The sequence below is a fragment of the Macaca nemestrina genome, chromosome 7, assembly GCF_043159975.1.
Source record: "Macaca nemestrina isolate mMacNem1 chromosome 7, mMacNem.hap1, whole genome shotgun sequence".
NCBI classification, from domain to species: domain Eukaryota; kingdom Metazoa; phylum Chordata; class Mammalia; order Primates; family Cercopithecidae; genus Macaca; species Macaca nemestrina.
In genome coordinates this window covers 100,684,194-100,702,899 of record NC_092131.1, presented here as the reverse complement: position 1 = coordinate 100,702,899, position 18,706 = coordinate 100,684,194, and the positions used below count along the sequence as shown (strand labels likewise).

General features: G+C 46.6%; 2 protein-coding genes across 29 annotated transcripts in view; one reads left to right on the top strand and one right to left on the bottom strand.

Annotated features, from left to right (window-relative positions):
• Window positions 1-18,706, top strand: part of LOC105488284 (RCC1 domain containing 1) — a 37,317-nt gene that overhangs the window by 4,456 nt on the left and 14,155 nt on the right. For 4 of the 23 annotated variants that reach the window (XR_011626134.1, XR_011626135.1, XR_011626132.1 and 1 more), the window contains exons 4-9: window positions 706-804; window positions 1,137-1,307; window positions 1,854-1,883; window positions 2,447-2,896; window positions 7,297-7,359; window positions 12,069-12,184. Coding sequence is in view for 2 of the 23 variants with exons in the window: in XM_011752172.3 (XP_011750474.1) it covers window positions 706-804; window positions 1,137-1,307; window positions 1,854-1,883; window positions 2,447-2,598 (452 nt within the window). In the remaining 21 variants the exon portion in view is untranslated. The other 19 variants (XR_011626130.1, XR_011626149.1, XR_011626136.1 and 16 more) reach the window with 19 other exon arrangements.
• Window positions 7,348-18,706, bottom strand: part of LOC105488285 (protein regulator of cytokinesis 1) — a 29,756-nt gene continuing 18,397 nt past the window's right edge. Inside the window, exons 9-15 of one of the 6 annotated variants that reach the window (XM_011752178.3) lie at window positions 18,421-18,516; window positions 16,437-16,583; window positions 16,104-16,214; window positions 11,687-11,797; window positions 10,758-10,934; window positions 10,390-10,431; window positions 7,348-8,513 (exon numbers count right to left, since the gene is read on the bottom strand). In XM_011752178.3, coding sequence (XP_011750480.1) covers window positions 8,442-8,513; window positions 10,390-10,431; window positions 10,758-10,934; window positions 11,687-11,797; window positions 16,104-16,214; window positions 16,437-16,583; window positions 18,421-18,516 — 756 coding nt within the window. In that variant the 3' untranslated portion in view covers window positions 7,348-8,441. The remainder of the gene's footprint in view (window positions 8,514-10,389; window positions 10,432-10,757; window positions 10,935-11,686; window positions 11,798-16,103; window positions 16,215-16,436; window positions 16,584-18,420; window positions 18,517-18,706) is intronic. The other 5 variants (XM_011752176.3, XM_011752182.3, XM_071100643.1 and 2 more) reach the window with 5 other exon arrangements.

The following is an 18,706-nucleotide window of genomic DNA, read 5'->3' as shown; positions in this document are numbered from 1 at the left end:
GCGTAAATGGCGATACTGTCATAAAACTACCTGTAGGGCCATTGTGAGAATTAAGTGATTATATTTGAAAAGCACATGAAACATCAGCATGGATTAAGCACTTCATAAAATCAGCTATTAGAAATTTTTAGAATTAGGCAGCTGTTCCAACCAAAAAGCTCTAGTGTTGTGGGAGGCCAGGAAGGGGAGAGCTGTACATGGCTTTCAACAGGACCGCTGCGGGTGCAGTTGAAAAAGGGGCACAGGCCGGCCCAGTGGTGGTTTTATTTATTTATTTAGAGGGATTTTGCCATATTGCTGAGGCTAGTCTGGAACTTTTGAGCTCAAGTGATCCACCCATCTGAACCTCCCAAAGTGCTGGGTTACAGGCATGCGCCACCACACCTGGCCCTGGCCCTGTGGTTTTGAAAGGGAGACCACTGTGGCACTTACAGGGATACGTTTCTAAAATGCAGGGCAATTTGGCAGCATAAGAATGGAAGTGGAAGGTCCACTAAGGGCCTTAAAGGGTGATCTGAAGGCATTGAGGGAGATGGGAACCTAAGACAAGACCCTGGGGCCTGAGAGGAAGCACCTTGGCCTGGAGTGCCGCCTTGGGCAGGGCAGGCTTTAGTTGTCCCCATGAGCGGATGGGATGGGGAAGGGAGTTTGGATGTATGCAGGGGGTTCACAGTCTGCTTCACGTGTCCCCTTGATGTCTTTCAGAGACTGGGGATATTTATATCTGGGGCTGGAATGAATCGGGGCAGCTGGCCCTGCCCACCAGGAACCTGGCAGAGGATGGAGAGACTGTCGCAAGGGAAGGTGAGGGTCAACTCGGCTCCCACAGCTGTCTCCCCAGGATGTGGCTGTCATTCCTAACTCCTGGCTGTATGCTGGCCTCAGAGCTACACTGCTCAGATGGAGCATGTGAGCCCCTTACGGGAGGGAGCATTGGCAAGGCTGATGCCGGTCTTGGCACAACACACTTGTGCGGTAGTGCCAACCCTGCCTGTAGAATGTAGGGGTTGGGAGCACCAGATTTGGAGCTAGACAGTCATGTGCCTCAGAGCTGTTGTGGTAGTAAGTGACAGCGTGAATAAGGTTTAGCTCAGGTCTCAGTTGGCGTTCACATCATTATTACTATAATTCTAAAGCCACAGGACTGAATGAAGATGGTTCTCAGGTGAAGAGAACGGGCCGGGTTGAGGATGGAGCCCCTGCCCCCTTCATAGCTGTCCAGCCCTTCCCAGCATTACTGGATCTCCCCTTGGGCTCAGATGCAGTCAAGGTCAGCTGTGGATCCCGGCACACAGCTGTGGTGACACGTGAGTGGGGCTGGGAGGCTGGTTTAGGCTGGAGCAGGAAGGCACTCCACGCCACTCGAGCTGCTGTGGAAAGGGGTGTGGTTGACGGAGAAACTTCTGTTATAAGGCTTCTGTGGCTCATACAGAGCAGCTACCTTGCTCAGTGGATAAGCCCCAACCCCCGTGTTGTTTCACAGTAGTTCCCCAGCCTGTCAAGCTCAGAAGATTCTTCCTTCTGGTGGGAGGGTGATGCTCTCTGTCCTCCGTACATGGCCACAGACACATTCCCTGCCCGCCGCCACCTCTGACAGCAGGGTCTGTCCGGTCCAGCATGGAGGAAGACTGTGGCGCTCGGTAGTTGGGGCACACAGGAAGATCCGCCACTTTTTCCGTTGGGATCCTTTGCCATGCCACGTGATCAGCCAGTTGTTGAGAATATGTTGTTCTACGCCAGGCACATCTCATGACGATTGTAATGTGCTAGCGGTGGGCTGTGCCAAGCCAGGCTGGATAAATGCCTTGCCAAAGAACAGTAGTGACAACTATTGATTGTTCTTTTGCTTTCAGGAACAGGGGAGCTCTACACCTGGGGCTGGGGTAAGTAAAAGGATTGTTTTTGTGACCATGAAACCAAGGGGAAGAAAGACCTGGGAGTATAGGGCAGGTGACAGAGCCACCAAGACTAGAGGAAGCAGGGGCCTCGGCCAGGTCACTGGGAGGACCAGGACTGCTCCCTCCCTGGGGTTGGAACAGACGTAGGCACACTCAGTCCGAGACCAGACAGGGGAGACATGGAGAGGATATCGGTACCACCTGCCTACCTCTCTGAAAGACTGTCTTAAGGGAGTATCCAACCAGCATTTACAAAGCAGCTTTTTGTGGATGTGACACTGGGTGGATAAAAAGGTATGATGGAAATGTGTGCTCTGAACATCTTAGCTTGGGTAGCAGGGAAGTCTGGAGGAGCACCTTGCCTGGAGTGGCTGGTCGCCACTAGCCTCTTGGGGATACCCAAGTTTGCCTTGCTCTGGGTCTCCTGGAGTCACAGAGCAGTGGGGCATAATCCCAGCACCTCATTTGATAGTCTGGGCCCCTTCCTGGAGGGAAAGAAGCAGCAAGACCCAGTGGAAACTATGGCAAAGGGGCTGGTTTCACTTTAGGTAAATATGGACAGCTGGGCCATGAGGACACCACCAGCTTGGATTGGCCCCGCCGTGTGGAATACTTTGTAGATAAGCAACTCCAAGTAAAGGCTGTCACCTGTGGGCCCTGGAACACCTACGTGTATGCTGTGGAGAAAGGGAAGAGCTGACGTGTGTATGTATTATGTATATACAACACCTGTGAAACCCCCCATTCAGGTCAAGGAAAACCATTGCCTGCACCCCAAGGGCCCCGTATTTGCCCCTTCCCATCACAGTCCTGCCTTTCACCCTCAAGCACCATCCTAAAATTGTCTGCACTTTAGAAACACCTGGAGAAAGTTGAAAACTCTGCTGCCTAAGATCAGCATCAATGAAACAATGAAGTCAATGAAACAATGAAATCAGAGCCTCTGAGTGTGTGGCCTAGATACTGGTAGATTGAAAGCTCCGCCCACCTCACCCCAGGTAATTTGATGTGTAGCTGAGATTGGGGCACATTCCAGGTCATCTTCCTTTGTCAGTCACTTTCCTGCTTTCGTTTGAATTTTCTCAGCCTTGCATGCATCCTTATACAACATAGTTGTGTTTGCTTTTGAGTATTAGATAAATGGAAACCTGTATATGCGCTTTTGTGTCGTTTTTGTCACTCAGCGTTGTGTGATCCATCCTTGTTGGGTCCTGGAGTTCTTTCATTTTTAATGCTATATGGTGTTCCGTTGTATGAATAATACCTCAAGTGATACGGTTTTGTTGATGGTCATTTTGTTTCTGATTTTGGTCATTCCACATAATACTTTTGAGCAGTCTTCTGCACACGTGCACAGGTTCCTTTGCAGAACATTGAGTTGAATTGCTAAGTCAAGAGAGACCTTTAATTTTACTAGATAACTGTTTTCCACCAGCAGGGTGGTGTCTACTGTGGCTGAAATGTCAGGTAGATGCACACTGGTTTTAATTTGCATTTCCCTGAATACTGATGAGGTTGAGTAGCTTTTCATTTGTGTATTGGATGGCTGGCATGGTGGCTCACACCTGTAGTCCCAGCACTTTGGGAGGCTAAGTGGGGTGATTGCTTGAGGTGAAGAGTTCATATGTTTCTTGGCCATTTGGAGTTTTTCTGTTGTGAAGTGCCTGTTCAAGTTTTCTGGCCTTTCAAAATGTTCTGTATTTTCCTTAGTGATTTTTCTTTTGGATATTTCAGATCCAAGTCTTTTGAGAGTTAGTATTCAGAGGAGAGTTAGTATTCAGAGCATCTTCTGCTACCATGTAGTTTGTTGTTTCAGTCTCTCCTGGTATTACCAATTTTTGTTTGATACTTAGGTGATGCTTACTCCATGGCAGGTAAGGCTCAAAGTGCTTTACAAGTATTAACTTATTTTGATAAAGTAAGTTTAACATCAGTAGTTTTCTTTATGGTTAAATTGTATTTCTGCATGTGTGTGTCTGTGGTTTAGCAAATGTTTCCCACCCATGGGGTCTTTAAGTTTTTTTTTTTTCTTTTTTATTGTGGTAAAATATACTGAACATAAAATGTATGTTAAATAAAAGAAAATTTTTTTAACCATTTTTAAGTACATAGTTCAGTGACATATGCATTTACTGTGCGGCAACCGTCACTATGCATTTCCAGAACTTTTTCATCATTCCATGCTGAGACTCTTGCACATTAAACACTTAACTCCCCAGTCTCCCCTTCCCCAGCCCCTGGCAACCACAGTCCTAACCTTCTGTTTCTATGACTACTGTAAGTGCCTCATGTAAGTGTAATCCCATAGTATTTGTCTTTTCATGACTGGCTTATTTCACTTAGCAGCATGTCCTCCAAGTTCATCCATGATGTAGCTTATGTATCCGGACTTCCTGCCTTTTAAAGGCTAAGATTCTGTTGTACGTGTGTGCTGCATTTTATTCATCCGTGCATTGGTGGATAGTTGAGTTGTTCACTACAGTGAATAATGCTGCTGTGAACATGGGTGTACAACTTTGAGTCTCTGCTTTCAGTTCTTTTGGATATATACCCAGAATGGAATTGCTTGTGTGGTAATTCTAATTTTTTTTGAGGAACTGCCCTACTGTTTCCCACAGAGGCTGCATCATTTTACATTCCCACTAGAAGTGTACACGAATCCTAATTTCTCCACATCTATACTTGTTTTCTATTTGTTGGTTAATAGCCATCCTAATGGGTATGAAGTGGGTTTCATTGTAGGTTTTGTTTTTTTTTTTTTGGACAGGGTCTCTTTGTTGCCCAGGCTGGAGTACAGCCTCCACCTCCTGGGTTTAAGCCATCCTCCCGGGTAGCTGGGGCTACAGGCACGTGCCACCACATCTGGCTAGTTTTTTGTATTTTTAGTAGAGATGGGGTTGTGCCATGTTGCCCAGGCTGGTCTCGAACTGCTGGGCTCATGCGATCCACTTGCCTTAGCCTCCCAAAGTACTAGGATTATAGGCATGAGCCATCACGCCCAGCCAAGCCATTTTTTAAAATGGACAGAAGTCAACAAAGATGACAAAAGGATGGCAAATAAGCATATGAAAAGATGCTCTACATCATTAGTCATTAGGGAATTGTAAATGGAAACAATAGTGAGACACCACTTCATACAGAGAATAACTAGAATTATATAAAGGCTGAACATACCAACTGTTGGTGAAGATGTGGAGAAATTGGAAACTTCATACATTACTGGTAGGAATGTACAATGGTACAACTGCTTTGGCAGGCATGTAAAATGGTACAACTGCTTTGGCAAACAGTTTGGCATTTCTTTTTTCTTTGAGATGGAGTCTTGCTCTGTTGCCCAGGCTGGAGTGCAGTGGCACAGTCTTGGCTCACTGCAACCTCCACCTCCTGAGTTCAAGCAATTCTCCTGCCTCAGCCTCCTGAATAGCTGAGCTTACAGGTGTGTGCCACCACACCCAGCTAATTTTTGTATTTTTAGTAGAGACGGGGGTTTCACCATGTTGGCCAGACTGGTCTTGAACTCCTGACCTTGTGATCTGCCCACCTTAGCCTCCCAAAGTGCTGGGATTACAGGCATGAGCCACCATGCCAGCCCAGTTTGGCATTTCTTAAAAAGTTAAGTGTTTACCTACCACAGATGTGATCCAGCCATTTCACTCCTAGGTATTTATCCAGAAAAAAATATATATCCATACAAAAACTTGTATATGAATGTTTATAGCAGCCTTATTTTTAATAGCCAAAAACTGGAGAAAAGCCAAATGTGAAAAATAAACCTAATAAATAAACCTGTAGAAAATGCAAACTAATCTGTAGTAACAAAGAAATTGGTGGGCCGGGTACAGTGGCTCATGCCTGTAATCCCAGCACTTTGGGAGGCTGAGGTGGGCGGATCATGAGGTCAGGAGATCGAGACCATCCTGGCTAACACAGTGAAACCCTGTCTCTACTAAAAATACAAAAATTTACTGGGTGTGGTGGCACACGCCTGCAGTCTGAGCTACTCGGGAGGCTGAGGCAGGAGAATCCCTTGAACCTGGGAGGCAGAGTTGAGATCGCGCCACTGCACTCCAGCCTGGCAAGAACGAGACTCCATGTCAAAAAAAAAATCAGTGGTTGCTGTGCAGGGTGAGGCTGGGAAGGAGGAATGAGAAAGGGGTGGGAGGAAACTTCTGGGGTATATATGCTTGGTTAACTTGACTGTAGTGATGGTTTTTCTGTCTTACCCTTCACATGTGTACAGTTTATATCCATCCTCCCTCAGTAATGCTGTTGAAGTTGGGCAGCCTCCCCATATTGAGACAAATGACATTGAAGCCAGAAGCTTCCTAGGACTCTCTTTGCTCTTTACACATCAGGGGTTAGGTTTTATATTTCTCACAAAAAATTAGAATAAGAGATATTCTTTTTTTTTTTGGAGACGGAGTCTCGCTCTGCCCAGGCTGGAGTGCAGTGGCCAGATCTCAGCTCACTGCAAGCTCCGCCTCCCGGGTTCATGCCATTCTCCTGCCTCAGCCTCCTGAGTAGCTGGGACTACAGGCGCCCGCCACCTCGCCCGGCTAGTTTTTTGTATTTTTTAGTAGAGACGGGGTTTCACCGTGTTAGCCAGGATGGTCTCGATCTCCTGACCTCGTGATCCGCCCGTCTCGGCCTCCCAAAGTGCTGGGATTACAGGCTTGAGCCACCGCGCCCGGCGAGATATTCTTAATTTAGAAATGTACCAGAGAGTGTTTTAAAAATCACACACTGCCAGGTGTGGTGGCTCACGCCTGTCATCCCAGCACTTTGGGAGGCAGGCAGATCATCTGAGGTCAGGAGTTCAAGACCAGCCTGGCCAACATGGTGAAACCCTGTCTCTACTAAAAATATAAAAATTAGTCAGGTGTGGTGATGCGTGCCTGTAATTCCAGCGAATCAGGAGGCTGAGGCAGGAGAATTGCTTGAACCTGGGAGGTGGAAGTTGCAGGGAACCAAAATAGTGCCACTGTACTTCAGCCTGGGCGATGGAGTGAGACTCAAAAAAAAAAAAAAAAATCACATTCCTGACTAAAAATTTCCAGGAGGCCGGGCGCGGTGGCGGTGGCTCACGCCTGTAATCCCAGCACTTTGGGAGGCCGAGGCGGGTGGATCATGAGGTCAGATCGAGACCATCCTGGCTAACAAGGTGAAACCCCGTCTCTACTAAAAATGCAAAAAATTAGCCAGACGTGGTGGCGGGCGCCTGTAGTACCAGCTACTCGGGAGGTTGAGGCAGGAGAATGGCATGAACCCAGGAGGCGGAGCTTGCTGTGAGCCGAGATCGTGCCACAGCACTCCAGCCTGGGCAGAGCAAGACTCCGTCTCAAAAAAAAATTTCCAGGAGGTTCTTTTAGTTTTTTCTGTGTCTGTTTTTTACACACAGACCAACCAACTCAAAAAGTGACTGGGGATAAAAAGGAAACACCACACTGTATCTTTTTGAAATGTAAGTATACAGATTTTAATTTATTTTTAAGAATAATTTTATATTTTAAAAACAGGACACGTACTGTATGAGTAAACAAGTGTGGCTGACACAGAGCAAGTCCACACTGGTAAGCTTTTGAGAACCATTTACACTATGTCGACAGTAGTACTGCTGCAGGCAGACAGAGGAAGAATAAATAATAGTGCTTCAAGAAGAGTAGTGATTGAGAGGGTAGGTAAAGAGGGCATCTCATCGTGGATGCTAGAGCAGGAACAACTCCCCAGTAGTGACATGTGCAAAGTTCCAGATCTCCACGACAAAGACAGCCCAACCCATTGGAACAAACAGACTCCCAATGCAGCTGGCAACTGCAGGGGTAGAAGAACTCAGGCAAAGTAGGCACAGGAATGGGGAGATGGGAGCCAGGGACAAACGCTGAGGAAAGCATTCCAACAAGCATGTGTGTTCATACATGCATACCCCCAACAAAGGGCATTGCACTGTGTAACAGAACTGAACACAATTTAACAAAGCAGTTCCCAGCCTTCCTGTCACCTCTTTGGCAGTAGGGCAGGCCATCTCAACTTCAGACACACAGACATTCTCATCAGGAGGAAGGCTGTCCTGTGTGGTGGGGACAAAGCTTCAGGTGAGAGCAAAGCTATGATAGCTACAGCATTAATTGAACATGCCTAAACAAAAAAGATGTTAATTACTAGTTACAGGTATACATGCCAGAATTACCCCAGGGATGGGCATAGTCAGTCATTTTCCTACACAGTGGTGAAATAAAACAAGCTTTGATCATGCTTCAGCAAGTAGAATTATGTGGTAGAGGTCAGGCCCCATATGCTAAAATTTGCACTTCCTGCCATAAACTTTTAATGTATTTAAGTCAAAACCAAGTCTCCTAGGACCACCAAACCTATGATGGACTTTCATCTGTAACACTCATTCACATCTTTAAGTTAGGCCCATGGTCATGGAACCTGTCCAGGGTTTCAAGCACGCCTATGCTGAAGAAAAACTACGGTCACCCCCATATAACTAGGTCCAGTCTAGGCACAGGAAGCCCCAGCTGGTTGACTGATCAGGGCTTCTCAGGACTGGATGTTGGTTGAATTGAGGATTCCAGAAGTAGCATCAGATTTGGAAGCCTTTGAAAGTTCTCGCTGTTGAAAAATAAATAACATCAGTGGCAATACTGCCTCTATTACACATGCCCCACCCTTCTAAGTATGGTTAAGTGTCACCAAAGGTCCCTTGAAGGCAGTTTCTCTGAGATCCCCAGCCTGGCATAGGCTGCGTTAGGAGTAAAAGGCGAAGAACTCTGAGCACCATTCTATTAGTCATAGACAGAGTGCATGTACACGCATGCCTGTGATCCCTTTCCTCAGCCAGTCCCTTCTGTTACACCTCAGAGAAGAGAAATCCTTCATACAGTCATGCACCACATAATGACGTTTCAGTTAACAACAGGCCACATACACTATGGTGGTCCCATAAGATTATACCGTATTTTTACTGTACCTTTTCTTATGTTTAGATACACAAATACTTACCATTGCGTTACAACTGCCTACAGTATCCCAGCCTGAATCAAAAAAACCCACAATTGCCTATAGTATTCCTTCTGTAACATGCTGCCCAGGTTTGTAGCCTAGGAGGAAAACGCCATACCATATAGCTTAGGTGTGTAGGCTGTACTGTCTAGGACTGTTAAGTACACACTGATATGTGCACAATGAAATTGCCCCACACATTCTCAGAACATATCCCTGTCATTAAGTGAGGCATGACTCTACTTCACAAAGCTACTTTAGAGTCGTCAAGTAGGCAACAAGCTTTGGTCTCCTGAAGCCCTCTATAAAACAATGGGCCAGAACATATATCTACCAATCCCTGGGGCTGAGGCCTTGTAACCTGCTGGTGATTTGATCTCATGCTGGAGCACATGGTATAGCAGCAAAAGATAAAGCATGAATGGCCATTGAGAAAGACAGATATTAGCAGAGGTTAGTTTACCGGCTTTGGTGCTGCCTGGTGGAGTCTATCAGCCATAGCAACTCAAACCAGATGAACCTACCTAGGACTAGCCACAGAGATAGGCAGGTACATTTAAGCCTCAACTAGATAAAATGGGCCTTGGTTGAACAAGCAAAAAAGAGAAAGCTGGACCTCTGTCCAGCAGTCAGCCAGAGTGACACACACCCACTTTTATAGGTAGAAGCACCACCAGCCATGTAATTTGAAAAACTTGCTGGAGTAGGAAGCCAGTTTCAGTGATTAAAATTAGCTGCAGCCTTGGCCAACTGTTCCATTCGCCATCCCTGCAGCAATTAAGAGGGGAGGCAGGCTAGGGGTTTAACTCAACATCCCCTCAAGGGTGAGGGACATCCTCACCTCTTGCTAGTAAAATATTGAGAGAAGAGAAGATAGATTAAGTAAAAGGCAGTGTAATTAGGTGTTAGCAGATATAGAGTAGGATACTAGGAAGTGAAGAGCATTCTGGAAAAACTTGCTTCCAATGCTTCATCTATGCTTCAGTAGCTCAATGTATGGAAAGAGGCAAAGGTGAGGAAATCGGCATTAGCTAGCTGAGAATAGACAGAGCTGGCAGTTGAGCCCTGAGGTTAGGAAGGCATATACTCCAGGAAATAATCAGCACACAGGCCAAGAGCCTCATTGTAGGCAGCACACAGCTGGGGCTCCCTTCCCCATGTGATGGGGCCTCTATTCTTTCCAGCTACTGCAGGCCTTTGATGTCACAATTGGGGAGGGTCAAGGTTTTCTGTTAAAACACGATTTAAAACTGCCTGACTTTAGGGGCTGAGAATCCAATTCAAGTCTGAACAAATTTTCTTATTAATCTGTTGTGAATGTAAATCAGATGTGTTTTTTTTGAGTCCATGATAGGAATTCCTGCTTCCTTTGTAACACTGCCGAGATTATTGGTTAGTGTAGCCCTGTGCCCAGATGAATGAAGCCAGCAGATGACAGATCAGTTTGGAAAAGGGACATGGGACGTGCAGGGGTTGCCATACAGACCTGAAGCCCAACAGTGGAACTGTCAGAGAGGGACGGATCCTTCTAAGAACAAAGAATTGAAACAATTACCAAGAACTCCACCAAGAGAGCACCAGGGCAGTGATAGAGGGGTTGCCTCCCGCAGCCAGGGAATGGTATATATTAAGCAGAAGGATCCAGGTTCAATGTCTAGTTGCTGCTGCCAACTTCCTTCCTATACAACCCCCCCTTAAATCACACCCACCCCGCCATGGTCAAAGCAGGAAAGGGATTCTCAGCCTCCAAGGTAGCTGCCCTAGCTAACAGCCTGGGTGCCCCTGGGAAGATACCCACTCTGCCCCAACTGTGTGCTCCCCAGAGACTGGTAGATATTAGAAAAGGTGAATTACCGCAAACTCAGAATAGGTGCTGGCAACAGAATTAATGCTGAAGTTGCGCTGGAGGGGGGCCGAGCCAGGGTACCCACCACTCAGGATGCTGCCGTTGAGCTCCAGGTTCTCCTTGTTGGCTCCATGCCTGCCAGTACGGGGTGTTTTCTTCCCTGAACAGGTGGAAGCAGCAACTGGCTGCAGAGAAAGGAAAGAGATCCATGTATCCTCCTTCTAATGAACGTGCACACACAATACCTGCACTGGTCAACGGCTGAGACTATCTTTGTATTCATGTCTAGAATCCTATACTTTTTAGTTAAAAAATATATATATATGGGGCTGGGTGTGGCTCACGCCTATAATCCCAACACTTTGGGAGGCCAAGGTAGGAGGATTGCTTGAGGCCACATGTTCAAGACCAGCCTGGGAAACATAACAGAACCCCATCTCTAGAAAAAAATTTTTTAAAATATGAATTCTTGATTTACAGAACACCTATCTTGTGCATAGTCTAATAAAATATTTGAAAGACTGTGCTTTACCACATACTTTTCAACATCTCTACTGAGTACTTGGCATGTCTAGTGATCTGGTTTCACTGGGCTGGAACCCACATGTAGGGGACCTAGCTCCATACCAGCTGAAGACTGGGCTTGGAATTGAGTCGGCTTGGAATTGAGTCCACAGTGACCCTGCCTGATCTTCAGTTTCCCAGACATCCCAGTGCTTCTCATGATACCAGTGGGGCTCAGAGTGACTGTTCTCTTTTTTTGCACATTAATTTTGGACCATTATTTAATGGTGAGCTAGCTTATATCTGTCAACTCTCAGCATGTAAGTAAGAACCAAATCCAGGGATCTTAGAATCCAGAACAAGTAGGTGGGGCCTCTGGGTGAACAGGCTAGGGATGCATGTGAGGATGTGCTTAGACACAGGGCATACTAACCTTGCTGCCAGAAGGAGGAAGTCGAGACACAGGGGAGTGGTAGATTGTCCCTCCAAAGATAGGCCGAATGCTACTATTGGCCGTAGCATTGGACATGGTGGTAGTGTTCAGCTAGAGAGAACACACGGGTTACTTATGTGCAGTAACATCCTCAGCATTTCCAGCAACCCGTCTCTACCCTACAGAGAAATGACTATTGGAGGCAGTCCAGGGAAGATGGGTTTACATGGTGAAGGGCCTGCTGTGTCTAATACTGCATAGGTTTGAAGAAACCTGTGGAAAATTTTCAAAGCCTATTGATATCCAGCAAATGGAAATGTAAAATGGTACAACCACTGTGGCACAAGACATCTAGCATACGACCCAGCCATTCTACTCTCAGGTGTCTCTACCCAAAAGAAACGAAAGCAGAGATCCATACAAAGACTTAGATGTAAATGTTCATAGCAGCTACCTGCAACAGCCAAAAGCTGGAAACAACCAAATACCCATCAGCAGGTAAGTGGACAAACTGTGGCAAATTCATACAGTGGAATGAATATTGATATGCAATAAAAAGGAGTGACCTTTTGATACATTCAACAACAGAGATGAATCTATACTAAATGAAAGAAGCCAGACAAAAAAGAATATATACTGCGGGATTCTATGTAAAATGTTTCAAAATGCAAACATCTGTAGTTAAAGAGTAAATCCTTACTTGCCACAGCTAGAGGCTGGGGGCAAATCAGGAGCCAGAGAAGGAGGGAGGTAATACAAAGAGGCACTAGGAAACTTTGGGGACCATGGAAATGTTCATTATCTAACTTATGGTGACAGTTTCATTATGTAAACGTACATATGTCAAAACTTACATGCTAATAAGAGCTCTAAACGTTTTTGAGATGGGGGTCTCACTCTGTCACCCAGGCTGGAGTACAGTGGTACAATCTTGGTTCACTGCAGCCTCAACCTTCTGGGCTCAAGCAATCCTCCAACCCCAGCCTCCTCAGTAGCTGGGACCACAGGTGTGTGCCACCACAACCAGCTAATTTTTGTGTTTTTAGTAGAGATGGGGCTTCAACATGTTACCCAGGCTAGTCTCCGAACTTCTGAGTTCAAGCAATCCCCCTACCTTGGCTTCCTAAAGTATTAGGATTACAGGCTTGAGCTACTGCGCCCAGTCAAAACTTTTTTTTTTTTTTTTTTTTTTTGAGACGGAGTCTCGCTCTGTTGCCCAGTCTGGAGTGCAGTGGCCGGATCTCAGCTAACTGCAAGCTCCGCCTCCCAGGTTCACTCCATTCTCCTGCCTCAGCCTCCCGAGCAGCTGGGACTACAGGCGCCCGCCACCTCGCCCAGCTAGTTTTTTTGTATTTTTTAGTAGAGACGGGGTTTCACCAGGTTAGCCAGGATGGTCTCGATCTCCTGACGTCGTGATCCGCCCACCTCGGCCTCCCAAAGTGCTGGGATTACAGGCTTGAGCCACCGCGCCCGGCCAACTTTTTTTTTTTTTAATTAAAAAAACTCTAGGTAGCTGGGCACAGTGGCTCATGCCTGCAATCCAGCACTTTGGAAGGCCGAGGTGGGTGGATCATCTGAGGTCGGGAGTATGAGACCAGCCTGACCAACATGGAGAAACCCCATTTCTACTAAAAATAAAAAATTAGCCGGGTGTGGTAGCGCATACCTGTAATCCCAGCTACTCAGGAGGCTGAGGCAGGAGAATTGCTTGAACCCGGGAGGTGGAGGTTCATGCCTGTAATCCCAGCACTTTGGGAGGCTGAGGCAGGAGGATCTTCTGAGGTCCAGAGATTGAGATCATCCTGGCCAACAAAGTGAAACCCCATCTCTACTAAAAATACAAAAATTAGGTGGGCATGGTGGCACAGGCCTGTAGTCCCAGCTACTCAGGAGGCTGAGGCACAAGAATCACCTGAACCCAGGAGGCGGAGGTTGCAGTGAGCCGAGATCACGCTACTGCACTCCAGCTTGGCAACAGAGCAAGACTTCATCTCAAAAACAAAAACAAAAAAAACATACACATTTTAGGCCAGGCACAGTGGCTCATCACCTGTAATCCCAGCACTTTGGGAGGCTGAGGCAGGAGGACTGCTTGTGCTCAGGAGTTTGAGACCAGCCTGGACAACTTAGTGAGACCTTGTTTCTACTAAAACTCAAAAAACCGCCCCCACCCCCCCCAAAAAAATTAGCTGGGTATGGTGGCATGTGCCTGTAAGTCTCAGCTACGTAGGAGGCTGAGGTTAGCGAATCACTTGAGCCCAGGAGGTTGAGCTGCAGTGAGCCATTATGGCACCACTGCATTCCAGTGTGGGCGACAGAGCAAGACGCTCTCTAAAAATAATTTATGTTATAAAATATGAGTAGGGAGAAGAAATAATGCTTTTATTTATCAAAAAGAAAAAAGTAGGCCAGGCGCAGAGGCTCACGCTTGTAATCCTAGCACTTTGAAAGTAGAGGTGGGTGGATCACCTGAGGTCAGGAATTCAAGACCAGCCTAGCCAACATGGAGAAACCCTGTCTCTACTAAAAATACAAAATTAGCTGGGCGTGGTGGCACATGCCTGTAATCCCAGTTACTTGGGAGGCTGAGGCAGGAGAATCGCTTGAACCTAGGAGGCAGAGGCTGTAGTGAGCTGAGAACACGCCATTGCACTCCAGCTTAGGCAACAAGAGAGAAACTGTCTCAAAAAAATAAAAAAAAATAAATAAATAATAAATAAAGTCCTCTCTGACTTTGTGCTGTAGAGATGAAGAATCATTACATGTTTCATTTAGTAAGTAAGCATGAACGTTGTTTTTCACATGGTACAACATGGCCACCTCTTGGCCTTACAGGGAAAACAGCATTACAGGTTTTCGGGAAAACCAATGAAGCTTTCTTTTCATCATTACCAGAATGTTAGCAATCATTCCCCCCCACCCCTCAAATTTAATGCAAGGACTCAAGCGCAGACACCAAAGCTGGCCACTCTGTGACTGTCACTATAAGCCGCTATTTAGCCTTCCATTCACTCTCTTTTTTTTTTTTTTTTGAGACGGAGTCTCGCTCTGTCGCCCAGGCTGGAGTGCAGTGGCCGGATCTCAGCTCACTGCAAGCTCCGCCGCCCAAGTTTACGCCATTCTCCTGCCTCAGCCTCCCGAGTAGCTGGGACTACAGGCGCCTGCCACCTCGCCCGGCTAGTTTTTTTATTTTTTAGTAGAGACGGGGTTTCACCTTGTTAGCCAGGATGGTCTTGATCTCCTGACCTCGTGATCCGCCCGTCTCGGCCTCCCAAAGTGCTGGGATTACAGGCTTGAGCCACCGCGCCCGGCCCCATTCACTCTCAAGTGGACTTGACATGAAGGGACAGAAGAACCCTTTCCCCTCTCTGCAGGACAGAGGGCAAGAGATGTAGGGAAAAGAAAGATTAGACTGTTACTGTGTCTATGTAGAAAAGGAAGACATAAGAAACTCCATTTTGATCTGCACTAAGAAAAATTGTTTTGCCTTGAGATGCTGTTAATCTGCAACTTTAGCCCCAACCCTGTACTCACAGAAATGTGCTGTATGGAATCAAGGTTTAAGGGATTTAGGGCTGTGCAGGATGTGCCTTGTTAACAGTATGTTTACAGGCAGTATGCTTGGTAAAAGTCATCGCCGTTCTCCATTCTCGATTAACCAGGGGCACAATGCACAGCGGAAAGCTGCAGGGACCCCTGCCCAAGAAAGCCTGGGTATTGTCCAGGTATTTTCCCCCACTGAGACAGCCAGAGATAGGGCCTTGTGGGAATGGAAAGACCTGACCGTCCCCTAACCCGACACCCGTAAAGGGTCTGTGCTGAGGAGGATTAGTAAAAGAGGAAGGCCTCCGTCTCCTGCATGCCCCTGGGAACGGAATGTCTCGGTGTAAAACCCGATCATATATTTGTTCTATTCTGAGACAGGAGAAAACCGCCCTGTGGCTGGAGGCGAGATATGCTGGCGGCAATACTGTCCTGTTACCCTTTACTACACTGAGATGTTTGGGTGGAGGGAAGCATAAATCTGGCCTACATGCACATCCAAGGCACAGTACTTTCCCTTGAACTTATTTGTGACACAGATTCCTTTGCTCATATGTTTTCCTGCTGACCTTCTCCCCACTATCACCCTGTCCTCCTGCTGCATTCCCCTTGCCGAGACAGTGAAAATAATAAAAAATACTGAGGGAACTCAGAGACCGGTGCGGGTGTGGGTCCTCTGTATGCTGAGCGCTCGTCCCCTGGGCCCACTGTTCTTTCTCTGTACTTTGTGTGTGTCTTATTTCTTTTCGGTCTCTCGTCCCACCTGACTAGAAATACCTACGGGTATGGAGGGGCTGGCTCTGTTCAAAGAGGTGGCTGGGACTACCCTCACCCACTCCCTTGAAATCAGTGCTTCCGTAAGCCTTGTGTTTACCTTACGTGCTTTGCCCGGTGTGTTGGGAGCCAGTCCTCGCCGCTTGCTCGGTGTTCGAGGAGCGCTGCCATAGAGCATCTCTGTCTCTGTCTGTTTTTTGTTCTTGAGTTGCTGCGTGAAAGTCAGAAGCAACAGTGATACATCTTAGGAAGAGAGCAGGTCTGGGATGGCAACAGAAGCAGGACCATGTCTCCGCCCATGTCTCCGCAGCCAGAGCTAAAAAGAGCTGCCACAGGCTCCCTATTCAACAAACCCTGGTCCCTGGCAGAGACTCTGGGCTGCTCAGATTACCATCTTCCTCTTATCCCAATTTGTGCTCACGTTCACACTTACTCTTTCCTGCTTGGCTCTCTCTTTCTCCAATCGATGCATCTCCCATTGTTCTGCCACATACTCCATGAATTTCTGCCCATTCACCATAAATGCCTTTGAATGTTCCTGTTCCCACAGTTCAATTCGTGCCTTCAACTCTTCTTCCAGCTGAGACCAGAAATAAGGACATGTTAATTACTTCAACTCTTTAGTGTAAAGCCCAAATGAAATGATTTCTCTAGAGAGTGACTCCTCCTCCCCAGAGCATCACTAGCCTCATCTCAGGTAGCTGGGCCCACATAGGTACAGGTCAGAGTGACCAGAAATCAAAGCCCGGGGACATTTCATTCACACAACATACAAGAGTGGAAAATGGCAAGAACCCAAAGTTTGACCACTAAGGTTTTGGTGCCTGAAGTTGGAGGCAGCACAGTAAAGATCAGCAATATGAAATAGACAGTGAACATTAGGAGCAGGACTCTGAAATCAGACATAATGGGGTTCAATCTGGAATCACCGTCTTTACTGGCTGTGAAGCAGTGAGCAAATTTATGTAACTTTTTTTTTTTTTTTTTTTTTGGGACAGTCTGCTGCCTAGGCTGGAGTGCAGTGGCACGATCTCGGCTCACTGCAACCTCCACCTCTCGGGTTCAAGCGATTCTTGTGCCTCAGCCTCCTGAGTAGCTGGGATTAATAGGCATACACCACGCCTGGTTAATTTTTGTATTTTTAGTAGAGATGGGGTTTCGTCATGTTGGCCAGGCTGGTCTCGAACTGCTGGCCTCCCAAAGCCCTGGGATTACAGGAGTGAGCCACCATGCCTGGCCAGATTTACCTAACTTCTTAGTACCTCAGTTTCCTCATCTGTAAAAATAGAAATAATACCAACCTCATAGGGATGTTGTGAGGAATAGATGAATTACTAAATGAGAGTGTTTTGAAATGATATCCCTGACTTAACTTAAAAAAATGGTGGTATTATCAAAGTGGAAAATGGTAATGAAGCCCACAGGACTCTCTCTCTCAAAGGCTTTCCTTATGTAACTGGCTGAATTGTGTTTCTCCCCAAATTCAAATGTTGAAGCCTTAACCCCCAGTACCTCAGATTGTGACTGTATTTGGAGACAGTGTCATTAAAAAGAGAATTAAGGCCAAGTGTGCTGGCTCATTCCTATAATCCTAGCATTCCTGAGGCCGAGATGAGAGGATTGCTTGAGGCCAGGAGTCCAAGACCAGCCTGGTCAACATAGCAAGACCCCATCTCTTGAAGAAACAAAAAAAGAATTCAGTTAAAATGAGGTCATTAGGTGGGCCCTAATCTCATATGACTGGGAGTAATTAGGCCACACATATTGCGGGAAAACCATGTGAAGACACGGAGAAGACGACGACCATTTACAAAGCCAAGGAGAGAGGCCTCAGAAGAAACCAACTCTGCCAATGACATGTTGTCATCAGATTTGCAGTTTCTAGAGTTGTGAGAAAATAAGTTGCTGTTGTCAAAGCTGCCCAGTACGTAGTGTTTTCTGTTTTGTTTTTTTTTTTTTTTTTTGAGACGGAGTCTCTCACTCTGTGGCCCAGGCTGGAGTGCAGTGGCGTGGTCTTGGCTCATTGCAATCTCTGCCTCCCGGGTTCAAGCGATTCTCTGCTTCAGCCTGCTGAGTAGCTGGGATTACAGGTGCCCGCCACCATGCCTGGCTAATTTTTGTATTTTTAGTAGAGACCAGGCTGGTCTTGAACTCCTGACCTCATGATCCGCCAGCCTCCCAAAGTGCTGGGATTACAGGCGTGAGCCACCACACACGGCCTGTAGTGCTTTATTATGGCAGTCCTAGCAAACGAATACGCCTTGATACACAGTTGCGTATACTGAATATATAACTTATTATCTCTGCCTAAGCTTTGAAGAAAATCATTTTGGGGCTAAACAATAGAAAGAAAAAGACATACAAATAGTGAGGTATCTTTGTAACCAAGCACCAAAAACCGTTAGCAATAATATTACCTTAGGAAGCATTTTCTGGAGCTTGGCTCGTTGTTTTTCTTCTTTTAGAAGATTTCCTCCTCGGTTTGTAAATCGATTCGGATCTGAAGCTTTCCTCTGTGAAAAGTACATTTTAATATTAGTAGAAAGCCTGGCACCATGAGACCAATAACTTCTGTTAAGAGTCTTTGTTCTTGCTGGGCACAGTGGCTCACGCCTATAATCCCAGCACTTTGGGAGGCCGAGGCGGGCGGATCACCTGAGGTCGACAGTTCGAGACTAGCCTGGCCAACATGGTGAAACCCGA